The following is a 13,792-nucleotide window of genomic DNA, read 5'->3' as shown; positions in this document are numbered from 1 at the left end:
AGAAAAAGAAAAATTTCTTCCTGCATTATAACTTACTTCGTAAAATCATATAAAGATTAAGTATCCATTTAGGTGTCCACAGACCAACGCGAAGTATTCGCAATGACAGCGATACACAGCGATTGATTCGCAAATGAATTATACATGTACTTACATGACGTCTTTTGGATTTGTCCATACTGTATCCAACAACAATATTTAATATTTGTTGCGAATTGCTAGCACCGTGAATATTTTACGTTGGTCTATGGGAACTTTTAACACTAGAACTACGGAGATTAACTTATGTCTACTTTTAATCGAATGCCAAAATCACAGGTTTTTGAAAAAGTATATAACTTATAGAAATAACGTTTATTTACATGTTTTTTTTAGTTGTATGCAGCGTTAATCAAAAAAGAAATAACGTTTGTAAAATATAAGACGCATACATGTAAAGTGATATGTATACACCCGTCCAAAAGTATTAGGACACCTACTATCTTCAATGAACTTCCATTTTACAATACAAATTGTCAATGATCAGAAACTTTAAGGGATGATTCCACATGCTAAAGTCAGACGAGATTTCGCGGTGTCTGACTTGTGAGTTATTCCACTTATTCTGCTCTCTACCTGACTTGGGATCTATTCTACTTTCTGTGCGTCTGGCTTGAACTTGATTCTACTGATTTCTCGGTGTCTGGCTTGAGCCTGATTCTACTGATTTTTCGGTGTCTGATTTATTTTACTGATGTCGCTGTGTATGACTAGGCTAAATAGTGCACGTAAGCAGTAGAAAAACTTTCAGTCAGACACATTTCATGCGAATTTTAGGCATTTTAAGTATGATTCGTTACCGACGTGACCGATCAAGTGTCCTAATACTTTTGGACGGGGGTGTATGTACATGTAATAATTATCATATCCGTCCTATTGGCGGCTTTCATAGTTCTAGTGTTAATGTTTTTCCTTATATTTAGTAATTACGCTCATTGTAATTTAAGGGGGCATTCTCCTTTATAGGGATCATAAAATCGATTTTTTTATATTGCATTTTCTTAAAGTGTAACATCTCGAAAATGTATTTCTAAAGTTTACTAGCTTAACTCAATGAAATGACAAAGTTCAAGCGATTTTAAGATAACAATGTGCTGCTGTAAACATTTAGATTAGCATTCTTAGATGCTGAAAATACGAAAATTTTTCTTTATATCATTTATCGATTTTTTTTTTTTATGCTATAAATAAATTGCTATGTATGTTGCACACAAAATTTTAAACACGATTTTCTGGAAACTGTGTTTTAGAATTAGAATTATGTCAATATTTGCAATAGATTTTTTATCTCTTGTAGAAAATAAAATTGTTATGAAAAAAATGTTTTTTTCTTCTGTTTTAGATGAATCCGTCAACGTGAATCTTAATCATGGAAATCATTTAAAATGATACATTGCAGGTAATGTGTATAAAGCATAAGTAATAGTAAAGAGAATGACATAAAAATTGCATTGTGCCTTCTTGAAATATATAAACATGCAACGTATTAAATTCCTTGGTCTATAAGAACCTAATAATTTTTTATTCTACAAATCGCCTAAAAACGACACATTCAAAAGTGAATACCCCCTTAAGACCCGATCATAACATGTACACAATGCATAGATACATCAAATATGTTGAATACATCGAATTACCGTGTTAGATGCATATTGCTTAATTAAAATGTGAAAGCTTTTTAAGAGAATGTACTTATCAACATTAATTAATGATTAATGTATTTTTATGGAGCATATCTTAATAGCAGACTTATTTACAGAAAATTTTAATTCATGATCAATGTAAATAACATGCAAAAATTAACGCTTTCGTATTACAATTTAATTGGCGAAAGAAAATAACGTTTCGTATAATTTTTTAACACTAAGAACGTTATATGAAGCATTTGGGGTAGTAATAGTAGAATCAACATTTTACCAAAAATTTGTTGTTTCATCAAATTGATTTACAACAGTTAACACATAGCACATGTATTACAAAAATGACACAATTCAAACAGTGGAAAAATGATAGATGATATAAAAAACTATATTAATGCAAGAACATTTTGTTGAACTCACTTTTATGGAAAATACTTAACTTTCACCAAGCCAATGTTGGGTCATTTTTTACCCCTGTTGCCTTGGCGGTGTAACAGTTCTAAACAATCGGCTTTCCAAGGATTAAAACGCGTTTTTCTCTAAGCGTGTCTTTGTTGAGTTCGTTTTTATTACCTCAAACGCTTCATATGTAATATCATGTATACAGTGAGTCCTATTTAACACGTTAAACGTCACGCCAGACTCTACAAACTATGTACAGACCGACCAGTCAACTGGTACTTCTGCAGCGTGAACCAAACTCAAGCAAAGTAAGCTCCGGCTCTTAACGTGTTAATAGAGTTGCCTACTAATTTTAAAAAATGTAACAAGAGATTTCGTGTTTTTTATTACTCACAGATTCGTTCAAGAGACAATTAATTACCAAATATACAAAGTATTCGACACCAAATCGGATCAAATTTTAAACAAGTAACTAAAAACTGAAATGACAATCGATTTTATTGCTTTTGAATTTTGTCTTATTCTGACATGTGAAATCACTCCTTCAACCCTCTGAATATAGATTGTAGAGGGCATAAATTGTACATTTTTTACTCCTGGTACAAATACATTAAATATACAGGATGTTCCAGAACTAGTTACATGAAAAAAATCTAATATCTAGAATAAAAATTGTTATTATGCTTCATTTTTGAGTAAATTGAATTTGAATTATGGTTGGGTACAAGTGTACGAAGGTACGATTCTGAGAGCTTGAAGGATAGGTACATGAGGTAAAGGAGAACACTCACGGTTTGACTGTATCTACGGTAAACTAGATGCATTCCCCCTTTGCTACTTATCCCTTAAACTGTTCTTCAGTACACTTATCCTCGATTAAAATTCAAACTCAATTTGTATGGAAACCAGGCACGATATCAAAAAAATTTTATTCTATATTTTTCACTTATTTTTGCATATTAAAATTACCCCCTTTCTGCTTGCCCCACTAGTTCTGAAGCACCCTGTATACTCGTATTTTGCTTTCTTAAAATTATAGCAGATCTGTCTAACAACGCAGTTTAACCCTTACACTGCGGTAATCGACTAGAGTTAAACGCTACATTCTCGTTTCGCTGCAGATTTCGACTCTAATGCATGTGTCCTTTTTTACAACAATATGTACTACTAACATGTGAAATGCAAAAAAAAGTTGAAAATTAAGGACCTTTTTTCGTCTAAAGTTGACACTTTTCACGAATCGTTCGAAAATTTAAATATGAAACGTTGGGTTAACTATTTAAAAAATCTAGAATACTGAATAATATTTATATACCAGTGTCTTAAATTTTGATCTGTATTTTCCAGTTGAACATATGAACGAGTCTGCGAGTTATTTTAATTACCTCTCGCTTCTTTTGTGAATCCATTCAGATTTCAATTATATCCACTTATTAGAAGATTTAATTTGGCAAATAATATTCTCTGGGTATGTATTCTGGCTTTGGACTGCTCGGCTCTATCCCAAGTAGTTCTCCCATGAATGCAATGTACGTGATCGCTAAACGCAAAGTCTCGATTCTTGAAAGCCTTTTCTCGTACGCGAAGGTCGGTACCTAAAGATATAAAAATCATAGAACAAAGATTAAGACAATGCCTCTCTATTTATATGTATAACAATGTTCAATAACAATGTTATCAAAACTGCTAAAATGACTGACACTATACTATGACACTTTTTAAAAATATTGTATTTATTTCTAATTGATACAGAGTAAAAATAAAAAAGATACACAAGGCATTCGACAACAGGTGTTAGAAATTTTTAGACTTGATTCTATGTATATGTTAAAATAAGACAAAAATCAAATGAAACGAAATTGCTTTTCAGGCTTCGTTTCTTAGCCATCAATTTTTGAGAAACCGTCTAAAATACGCGTGAAATGTGTCTGACTGGAGACTTATTCTACTGACTTCGCTGTGTTTGACTTCATTACGTACATAGTGCACGCTGGTAGTAGAATAAGTTCGAAATCAGACATATTTCACGTGAATTTTAGACGTTTCCGCTACAATGCATAATTCTGAAACTGTATACATTATGTATGTATGTAAATATTATATTCCAAAATAATATAAGTAGCATAAATATTGATTTATTAATTAAAAATACTCGAATTCTTTAATAAAAATTCAATTTGCCATTATCAAAAACAATTTTTTGTTTAACTTTAATGTATTATTCACAAAGGCATTGTTCTATGTCTCTTCTATGCACTATAAAATATAGACTGTCCTAAGGAATCTTATCATCTGCTGACAGAAAAGGTAGTAGTATGACTTGGATGACCATAAGTTACATAAAAAAATATCTTTCCAATAGTGACGAGTACTCACTTTTCTACGTAATTTATCAAAAGCTTCGTTTAAGTTGAACATCCTACGCCTCTCGCGAATATTAGCGGCTCTCCTTTGCGAGACAGTTGCCACTCGACGTCTTGGCTTTTTTGTGGTGGACGACGGCAGATTTGGAGACCTTCCATTCGATGTATATCGACTGAAATGGGAAATATATGTATAACAGAATAATGAATACGTGATAAATATCGTAAAAATATGTATAATCACTACAAGCAATTTTAAATGATTAAAATAATTTCAAAACTCAACGATTCAAGTATTCTGCTTCGCACGCCATGCAAGAACATTTCAAATAGTTATAATGTAATAACTTTTTAGGAAATGTAAAGATCAAAATACGAATTTATCCGTAATTTATACTTGGATATATGTAGACTTTTTATAAACAAATATTTGAGAAAGTGTATAACATTTAACTGAAAAAATTAACATAAATATGCTGTTTTTGTTACATTATTTAAACAAATGGATTTTTTACAAAACGTTTGCGTTGTTAAAAAATATTCATTTCACCAATTTACACAGTTACTCTATCTATAATAGTTTTCGAGTTATTTGTTAAAATAGATTTCAGGATCCCACTTGACACTTTGGTATGTTTTTTATAAGATAACAATATCTACAATTCTATCTATAACTTTACAATGGATAACTTGTTTTATATATTTTTCATCAATATTATAAATTATAACTGCAATGTGAGTGTTAGATTCAAATTGCAATACATAACTTGTTCAATCACCAATTTATTTTACATTATCTTTCAGAGTTTCCTAGTCATAATTACCTCTGATGCAGCAGTGCACAAGGTTGCCTGTATAATCCGTGATCGTTCACATGTGAATGTGTAGGTGGTGGTGTTTGATACAAAACGGAACTGTCCCACACTGGATAACTTCCGAGTTCACTGCTTACGTATTGCGACATATCCGCTGTAATCACCTATTTCATTTACTTAAGTTTATATTTATCAATGTGCTTATTTCTATTAACAATAAATAATACAGTCATTGTACATTTTTCAGCTTTTACGCGAAGTTCTGAAATAAGTACAAGATAGAATTTGTATTCTTGAGAAAACGAGATGGAATCAAAGAAACTTTTGTTTTAAAGAATTAGAATATAATAAAAGGTAAGTCCATAATATAGAATTCAAAGTCAAAGTTTCGGACATCAATTCTTTAAAAGTAAAATTAGGTGACTTATATTGTTGCGTTTTATAATCAGAAATTTATAGAATGAACCAGTCTTAGAGCAATAAATTGCTGATTAGTAATTGATCCACCCTGTATTTAGGGTAAAAAAAAGGATTCATATCTTTTAGGGTAGATAATGCTCGCTAAACAGAATAGAAAAGTCCTATTGAACATGAGTCAAAAATTAATATTTACTATCAAGGGAACAACCCTAAGTAACAATTTCCGATTTTAATGAAACTTGACAGGTTTGTAGAGCAGCTGAAAATATTGGACATGTATTTTTTATATCAGCTTACATTCACGTTATGAGGGTGTAAACCGCCCCCAAATTTGAGTAGCGGAAGTCATTGGATGTAGAAAAAAACTTTAAATTAGTCAATTATGCAGCTTTAAACGTCGAATCCATCCGTGTGAACAGTTATTGAAAATACCTATTTGTTTACAAAATATTCTGATAATAATATTTTTGACCACTTTTAAGATAAATGCTAAGCAATCAAATGTTAGGGTAAAATGTTAATCAAGTTTTTCAAAAATATGTATGTAGATGCAATAGATCAAAATCTTTACATTGTAAAGGAAATAGTTGCGTTTATAGTTTATTCGCGTTTCGTGTGAAACTGTCCTGGAACAAATTATTTTAAGAATACTTTTTAAGCACATAAATACTGCCCTCTTTATTAAATAAATAAAAAATTGTTTATACGGATGAATTCGACATTCAAAAATACGTAATAAAGTGCGTTCCTACTTCAAATGGTTTCAGAAATATTAAGCAAAATATGACTTCCACTCTTAACTTTGAAAGTGATTTTCACCCCCTTAACGAAGATCTTCACTGATACAAAAAAATACGCGTTGAATATTTTCGACTACTGGTTGTTCTTTTGTAAGTTATAAACAACTTTTTGTTTTCATTTCGATGAGTAACTTGTTCACTTCTAGAGCTACTGTGTCGTTAATTAAGACATAATTAACATTTCTCTAGCGTCGCGACTTATATTAAAATAATCCTCTGTTATGATACGTCTGTAAAATGGGTAGACAAATACTCCATTGTTTACACGCGATAAAAATTGTTTATAACATTGAAAATATTAGTTTTTTACCTACGTTTATTAGAACTTTTCTATTCCATTTAGCGAATACTGTCTACCCCAAAAGTTATGAACCCTTTTTTTCACCCTGTATTGTCATCTGTATACACATTTAAAGCAAACAGTGCGGGTTTATTACACTTCATCCTATTAACACCGAGTTGGTCACTGTTTTGAGAAGATGCGTGCTCAATGATACATTAATAATTTTAACTAATCACTTTTAATCACTTATGATACCCACTGGTGCTTGATTTCCATTGATTTCCCACAACGGTTCGGTGTAGCTCATATCCCGCGCGTTCTATCCAGTAGCAGAGCGTGTTCAAGAGAACGCTTTGTTGAAAAAAAATGAAAAAAAAGTTGCTTGCCACCCCTTAACCGCGAAGATCACGGAGATAGAACTTCGTCAGCGAGATGTTACCTTTGATCTGAGAATGTCGAAACAACCCTCGGTTCAGAGAGTCGACATCTTCCGACTTCGAACCCGCCCCTTTCGAAAGCCACCCTCTACAAGTACGTTCCATTTACCATTCTTAAACGTCTGCGTCGTGGTCTACCTTTCCATTGGCTCACCTCCCCCAGAGGAAGTTGCAGTGAAACGCGGTCATTGGATGAGAGGGTTGGAACAGGCGGAGCTTGTGAACAACCCCCGTGAGTCGTCCCATTCCTGTAGGGATTGATGAACGATATGGGAGATTATCGACCGTGGTATTTTAAAGATGAACAAACTACTTGATTGAAATTATTGCATTTAGTATCTACCTTCTTGAGATCTTCCAGAATAATACAAAGAAAGAATCTTTTTTCACTTTTTAGTATCCATTTTCAATGAAGATGTTATAATGATAACACGAAATCACCAAATGATTTTTTTTTAGTTTTGTGTATGTGCATGTTTTTTAAATTAGAAATGGCAAGTAGACAGAATACTGACATTTTTAATGGTATGTCGTATTTGTTAAAAACTTTATCAAAATTTGAATGATTTGGATCTTGGATTGTAACTCGCAGTAATGCATTTGTTTTATATCTTCTATGTTCGTTTTATAGTGCTCGTATTCTTCTATTAATCTTCTCTCAAATTTTAGTAATATCATTCTTACGACTGGATACTTAAGGCAATGAATAGTATAATATTTACCTATCAGTTGCATATCTATTATTCCGCGACCCATCAGGTGTAATCAGTATATAAACAGTGGAAAGCTTTTCTGAGAAGATCTGATATTGGAAATTTTGTCAAAAGCAACAGTGATGAGAATAAGAAAACACTTTTAACATATTGTTAACAGTGTACTGTGAAGTGGATCCTATCTCAGTTCTCGCACACTTTTTGAAATATATGTATGTCGCATACATGTGCATAAAGTGGTTATTTTTTAACCTCTGAATTTTTTCGGTTCTGGCCAATAAAAAAGTAATATGTGTAAAAAATTGGCCCGATCTGATAACGAGAAATCATATCCTCAGGGTTCTAAAGTTTTACATGTAAAATCCCGTAAAGGCAACTCCATCGCTCTTCCAAGTTCTTTACCAAAGCTCTTCATTTAGCTAAAAATATTATTCTTTAATTGTTTTTATTGATGATCAATGTCTTTGTTATTGCGTCTTTTGCTGTAAATTGTTTTATATTATAAAGTTTCTCTTGCTGAAGCATCAAATCAGAATTTTGAGTTCTTAAAAAACCTTAACTGAAATTCTAAAGCTGTTGCGTTTGCGTCTTTTACTTTTATTTATCAATAGATTAATAAATACAAGAAAAGAGCAAGTAGACAGTTGAAAAAGTTTGCTAAATAATTTGGAATATCGGCGGAATTGCGCTTACGGAATTTTACACGTAAAACTTAAAGCCCCGAAGGGGGTTGAAGGTTGGGGGGTTGGAATATCCAATCGAGTCTATCTCTGAAACATATTATTTTTTATTAATCCGAACTATTTTAGGGAGTGAGCTTAAGAAAATTTTAAATGCTATAATATGTGCAGGTATTTAAAGGAATGTAAATTTTTTATTGAACCATCGAAAACGTTGATTCACGCCTCCTATCAATAATGTGTTAAAGAAATGTATAGTAGAGACGAAAATGTAGGTATATGGGGAAAAATTGGATAAAACGAGGTACATAGTCGGATAAAATAGGATGCTCATTACTATAGCTTTTGTAGGTGTTGCTATCTTATTATTGACAGCATAAATATTTTCTATACACGGTGTTTAATGATAGATGTCAGAAATTTTAAGGGGTGATTCTACGTGTCAAAATAGGGTGTAAATCAAGAATGACGAAATGGAATTTGGTACTTCGTCTCAAAGTTATTGATTATTGAACAAACGTCTAAAATTTCTGTAAAATATGTATGTCTGGTTTATAACTTATTCTGCAGCCGGCATGCATTAGCCAAGTTGAACACAGAGAAGGCAGTGGAATATGTAAGTTCCGAGTCAGACACGTTGCATGCGTATCTTAGACCTTTCTTGTATTAGCATGTAGAACCTCGCCTTAAAATTTCTGTCACCTGTCGTGGCACATACTGTATCGTATGGAGTATGTACAAATACCTATAAGGGAAACAATTGAAAATCATAAAATATGTATGCTAAGCGCTTACCGAAAAACAATTTGCAGAAAGTTATAGTATTGATTTTGTAAAGCTACGTTTATATTAGGTAATTTTTGGTCGATCAAATATTGTTAACAATATTGTGTTAGTTTTATTTTATTTTAAAACGAGTTATTATGGAAATGTCGACTCTAATTTTCAACAAAATTAAAAAAAATGTATACGAATTTGATTAACAGAAATAACTCATTCTTTTGAGACCTTATAATGATACATATTTATCCTGTGTAAAAGTTGCAAAATTTAACAATTTTTATGAATTTTTTTTAAATGAATGCTATGTCTAACGTTGTAATTCTTTTTGTAATTTATTTAACTACTTTTTCGTGGTCTATACCAAAATAAATAATTTATGTTGAAAATTAATAAAATCGTGAATGTTTGAGTGGAAAATTTTTAAAGTTTAGTCTTTTTTCGGCAATTTTTTAATGAAAAAGTACAATAAACTCAACACAAAATTATAATGTTGATATTGACAAGAATGATAAATATACTGATTAAGAATCTTGTTTTAGCCCATCCTGAGAGCTCCAATCATCTACATCAGCGAGATATGATTTTCAAACACGTGTTTATTGTGGGTGAGATAATAACAAGAAAAAATTAATTAAACCTTGCAAAAATTGTTATGCACAAAGAAAAAATAATTAAACAAACTATAAAAAATCACAATATTGGACGCAGTATTTGCTTTAAGTAAATTCATAAAAATTATTGAATTTTGCAATGTTCAAAGAGGAATGCCTCCTTAAAAGAAAGAACAACAAATTTTACCAAATTGTATATTTTCAACTCTGTCCATTATCCACAAAATACTTCAGTTAACTTAACGTTTTATAATTTCTGTATCGAATCAAAATATTAACAACAAAATAATTCCGACCAGTTATTATAAAAAACTATTTGAAATACAATTTAAATATTACATTAATATTGGCGTCATTTTATGTGATTTTAAAAACTAGCGATCATCAGTATATTAATAAGAAAGGACTACCGAATTCTTTTACAAAAAATTTGCTTGCTATTATTAAAACTAATTTATTTTTCAACTTTTAACTGATTGTTCATTATTTTTTATGAGTATTTTCGACTACTAGCAGGTACCTCTTTTTGATACGTCTGAGAAAAAACAAAGTAGTAAGTTTTGTATTTTTCGACCGACCTAATATCTACGTTTCCGTACAGCGTATGTTTCAAGACAAATTGCTTCATAAACGAGGCTCCATAACAGGATCACTCAAAAAGCCGTAACAAAATCTGTTCGGAAGGGTAGCATATTGTTGAGGGGGTGTGCGCCCCTTCCGAATTAATTAAATAGATATTAGTCGTTTCACTTGACGCGAAGTTCTCCCTTCTAAGCGTATAAACATCCGCGTGTCAAATCGCATTGTGCTTGCTTGGAGAAGCGGGGGTTGCACAAACTTATTTAATATTCGGTCACGAGCAGTCATCCTATCGAGATCATCCCCTGCTCCTTATCACTCTTCACTGTCGTTGTGTTATTACTGTCATATTTAAACTTTTGTTCACTATGTAGATTCTTTTACTTTCTCTTAAAACAATATCGTCTTTTAATTACTTAAGAGAGTACACCGCCTTAAACGTCTTAAAAGTCTAGAAGAATAGATAAATTCGAAGCTTTAGTCTTAATGATAATCATTCAGTAACATAACTGGATTGCTTTTAGGAGATGTTAAACACTGTCTTATGTTTATTTTAGTACAGCCTTTATTACTTAAAGTTACAAAATGGTGGAATGATACAACATTATATCTACTGTCGTGTAGAACCTCGTGAAATTTGAGCCAGTAGATCTCCAAAACTCTATAATATCTAAAATTTAACGTCAAATTTTTCAATAATTTAAACCAAACAAGAAAAAGGCGGCATTCTAAAGAAAAAATTTCTTTTTTGACTGAATAGGTCAACTTTAAATGTTCATGACATTTCAATAAATTAAAACATAAAACAAATTTTAAGCAATATTATAGATGACCACTATGGAACGCGTCCAGATTTGAAGTTAATCGGATAAATAGTTTTGGAGATTTGCTCCCTTTTAGGCCAAAATTTGTGACTTAGAGAAATTTTAAGTTCACATTACTTCGAATTTCGAATAGTAAGATGTAGTCATTTTCAATGCTGTAACTTCATCAACTGTTAACAATACCAAGAAATATTTTTATTAAAATATTCTACACTTATAAAACTTTGCAAAACAGCGAACACAAGTTTCGATTTTCGATTTTTTTAATCCGCCAAGATGGTACATGTATGTATCTAGTATCTACCTCTTAAACATGTATGTTTCATTTAGATTACTCTTTCTCCTTTTTGTGCAAAAATCTGTCGTTTTAAATCTTGTTCGCCAAACTCTTGTTCAGTGCAAAGAAACAAACTATATTTTATTAATTACGAAACCTTTTTTATTTGTAATTATTAATCAAACAATGATCGCAAATTTGAAAAAAAATACAAAACAATTACTTTTCTTAAATATTTTACAATGAAATAACCTCTTGATCTTAACACATTGTTAATAATATACTATCAAATGTAGTCTACAAGACGCCAGTTCACATTTCCCATGAACAATATGTTTTTATACCTTTTTGGTATCCGTTAATATCAGTTGTTAATATTTCACGTAGCGTGATGTATATATTTCTAATTTGTAGATTTCTACCCACAAACTGCGTTGGTTGATCTTTAATTCGAGTCCGACAATATGCACTATGTATATCCATAACTGCAAGCTGACGCTGTGGATCGATGCTCTGAGCGTCGGCGCTGAAATGCTTCATGGCTGGATTTTCCAGGTTTTCTAGAGTAAAGGATATTTGGTATAACATAAAATCAAAGTCAATTGTTTTGCTCGAGACGATAGAGCATTATAAAATTCGTAAAGTTTTTTTGTAACATATAAAATATTTTCTACATGTATTAAATGTTTATACATATCTTATGACTGCTTGACAGAGAAAACAAAGTGATAAAAAGAAAATTTCCTTAAAATAATTTTTTTTCTAAATAATGATAAATTTTGCATTATTACTTTATTTCAAACAAGATGCAAAATGTTCAAAATTATCCATAGATGCAAAAATCTTAGTTTCACATTTTTTTGTAGTTACTGCTCTTCACCATAGTTGGGCAGCATAGAATAAAAACCTAATTAATAAAAGTTCTACGATTTCTCATGGACATTTGCATTGTTTTCAAATGAAAGAGACAAATAATTGACAAATATCTGCGATGATGTAAAGGGCGGTAAAAGTCAGACTCGGGATCATCCCCTTATGGTTGCACGTGTTCATCTGATCTAATTCTGATGCGATCCTAACAATAGAGGAACCCCGCAACAGGGTCACGCCGCTGTCAAAAATTACACGATTTCGTCACAGGGGTTTCTACCGTTCTTCAATGACTCGTTGCTTAATATACGGATTTGTCACAGGATTTCCGTGAAACAGGGCAAATTCAATCCTATTGCGAACTTGTTTCATTTAGGCGATTTTAACAAAGGGATCAATGCAGTTTAACGTGGTCACAGGCTCACATCTGTTACCTTTCTGTTATTATACTTAAGACGTTCTTTATTTCAATTATGACTAAACTTATTTAACTAAATTAGAACTGGGTGATAATTTCGACTTCAATATAAGTTCTCTGGATTAAAATATCCAAATTAGTGATAATATTGAAATTTGAATCTTAAGAATAAGCTAATTAGAATTTCTAATTTAATTATAAACATAAAAATATAGTAGAACGTCGATTAACTAAACTTCGAATATTCAAGATTTCTGTTATTTAGGGATGCGCATATTGGATGTAATAATAATGAGAGTAATAATAAGAGCAGAATATTGACCACTAAGATATCGGCTAACAATAAGACTTAAACAGTGAAACAGTAGTAATTTCGTGACGAAAATAGAGCTACCTATCAAAAGGAAGCTTCAGCTTTGAATTTCGTGGTATTTCGTACAATCGAAATTCTACTGTGCTATATTTCTCCATTTTGAATATTTAACAGAAGTAGAAAGAATGGTTCTCTTTAAAGCTAATATGAGGTACACACAATCTGAATACAAATGAAGGAAAAAAGGGAAATGTCAAAATGTCAATTTCAACGAATTTAAAATTTCTTCGTATGCTTCTGTGTGTATTCTTTATCAGATCAAATTTTTTCTGAATTTTACAGTTATAAAAAATTGAAATGTACGTACGTACAACAAAAAATGAGAAATGTTAAAGAAAAACAATGCAAGGAAGAGGAATGTTTCGAACCTCGGCGATGATTCGAGGATTTACAAGTTTTAAATACGTAGAAAAGGAGTTTAAAAATTCTATTTTCTTTTAAAAAAGCACTTGAAAGTTAATCTTG

The 13,792-nt window shown here is 31.3% G+C and overlaps 1 protein-coding gene across 1 annotated transcript; it reads right to left on the bottom strand.

Annotated features, from left to right (window-relative positions):
• Positions 1-3,270: 3,270 nt before the first annotated feature.
• On the bottom strand, positions 3,271-7,195 carry LOC143183274 (protein Fer3). Its single transcript, XM_076384791.1, has 4 exons — positions 7,022-7,195; positions 5,269-5,423; positions 4,458-4,617; positions 3,271-3,676 (listed from the first exon to the last, which is right to left on the bottom strand). The coding sequence occupies exons 1-4, from the start codon at positions 7,067-7,069 to the stop codon at positions 3,524-3,526; spliced, it is 516 nt and encodes a 171-aa protein (XP_076240906.1). The 5' UTR covers positions 7,070-7,195; the 3' UTR covers positions 3,271-3,523.
• Positions 7,196-13,792: the final 6,597 nt, after the last annotated feature.

This window comes from Calliopsis andreniformis, chromosome 9 (genome assembly GCF_051401765.1).
Source record: "Calliopsis andreniformis isolate RMS-2024a chromosome 9, iyCalAndr_principal, whole genome shotgun sequence".
NCBI lineage: Eukaryota > Metazoa > Arthropoda > Insecta > Hymenoptera > Andrenidae > Calliopsis > Calliopsis andreniformis.
The sequence above is the reverse complement of the archived record's forward strand: the minus strand, read 5'-3'. Positions and strand labels throughout refer to the sequence as shown.

What these genes read in the sequence shown, in the direction of transcription:
- LOC143183274 (XM_076384791.1), bottom strand. Translation starts at nt 7,069, where the DNA reads ATGAGCTACACCGAACCGTTGTGGGAAATCAATGGAAATCAAGCACCA. An exon ending in TCAATGGAAATCAAGCACCA is followed by an intron (nt 5,424 to 7,021) that starts GTGGGTATCATA and finishes TAAATGAAATAG; the next exon opens with GTGATTACAGCGGATATGTC. An exon ending in TTGATAAATTACGTAGAAAA is followed by an intron (nt 3,677 to 4,457) that starts GTGAGTACTCGT and finishes TTATATCTTTAG; the next exon opens with GTACCGACCTTCGCGTACGA.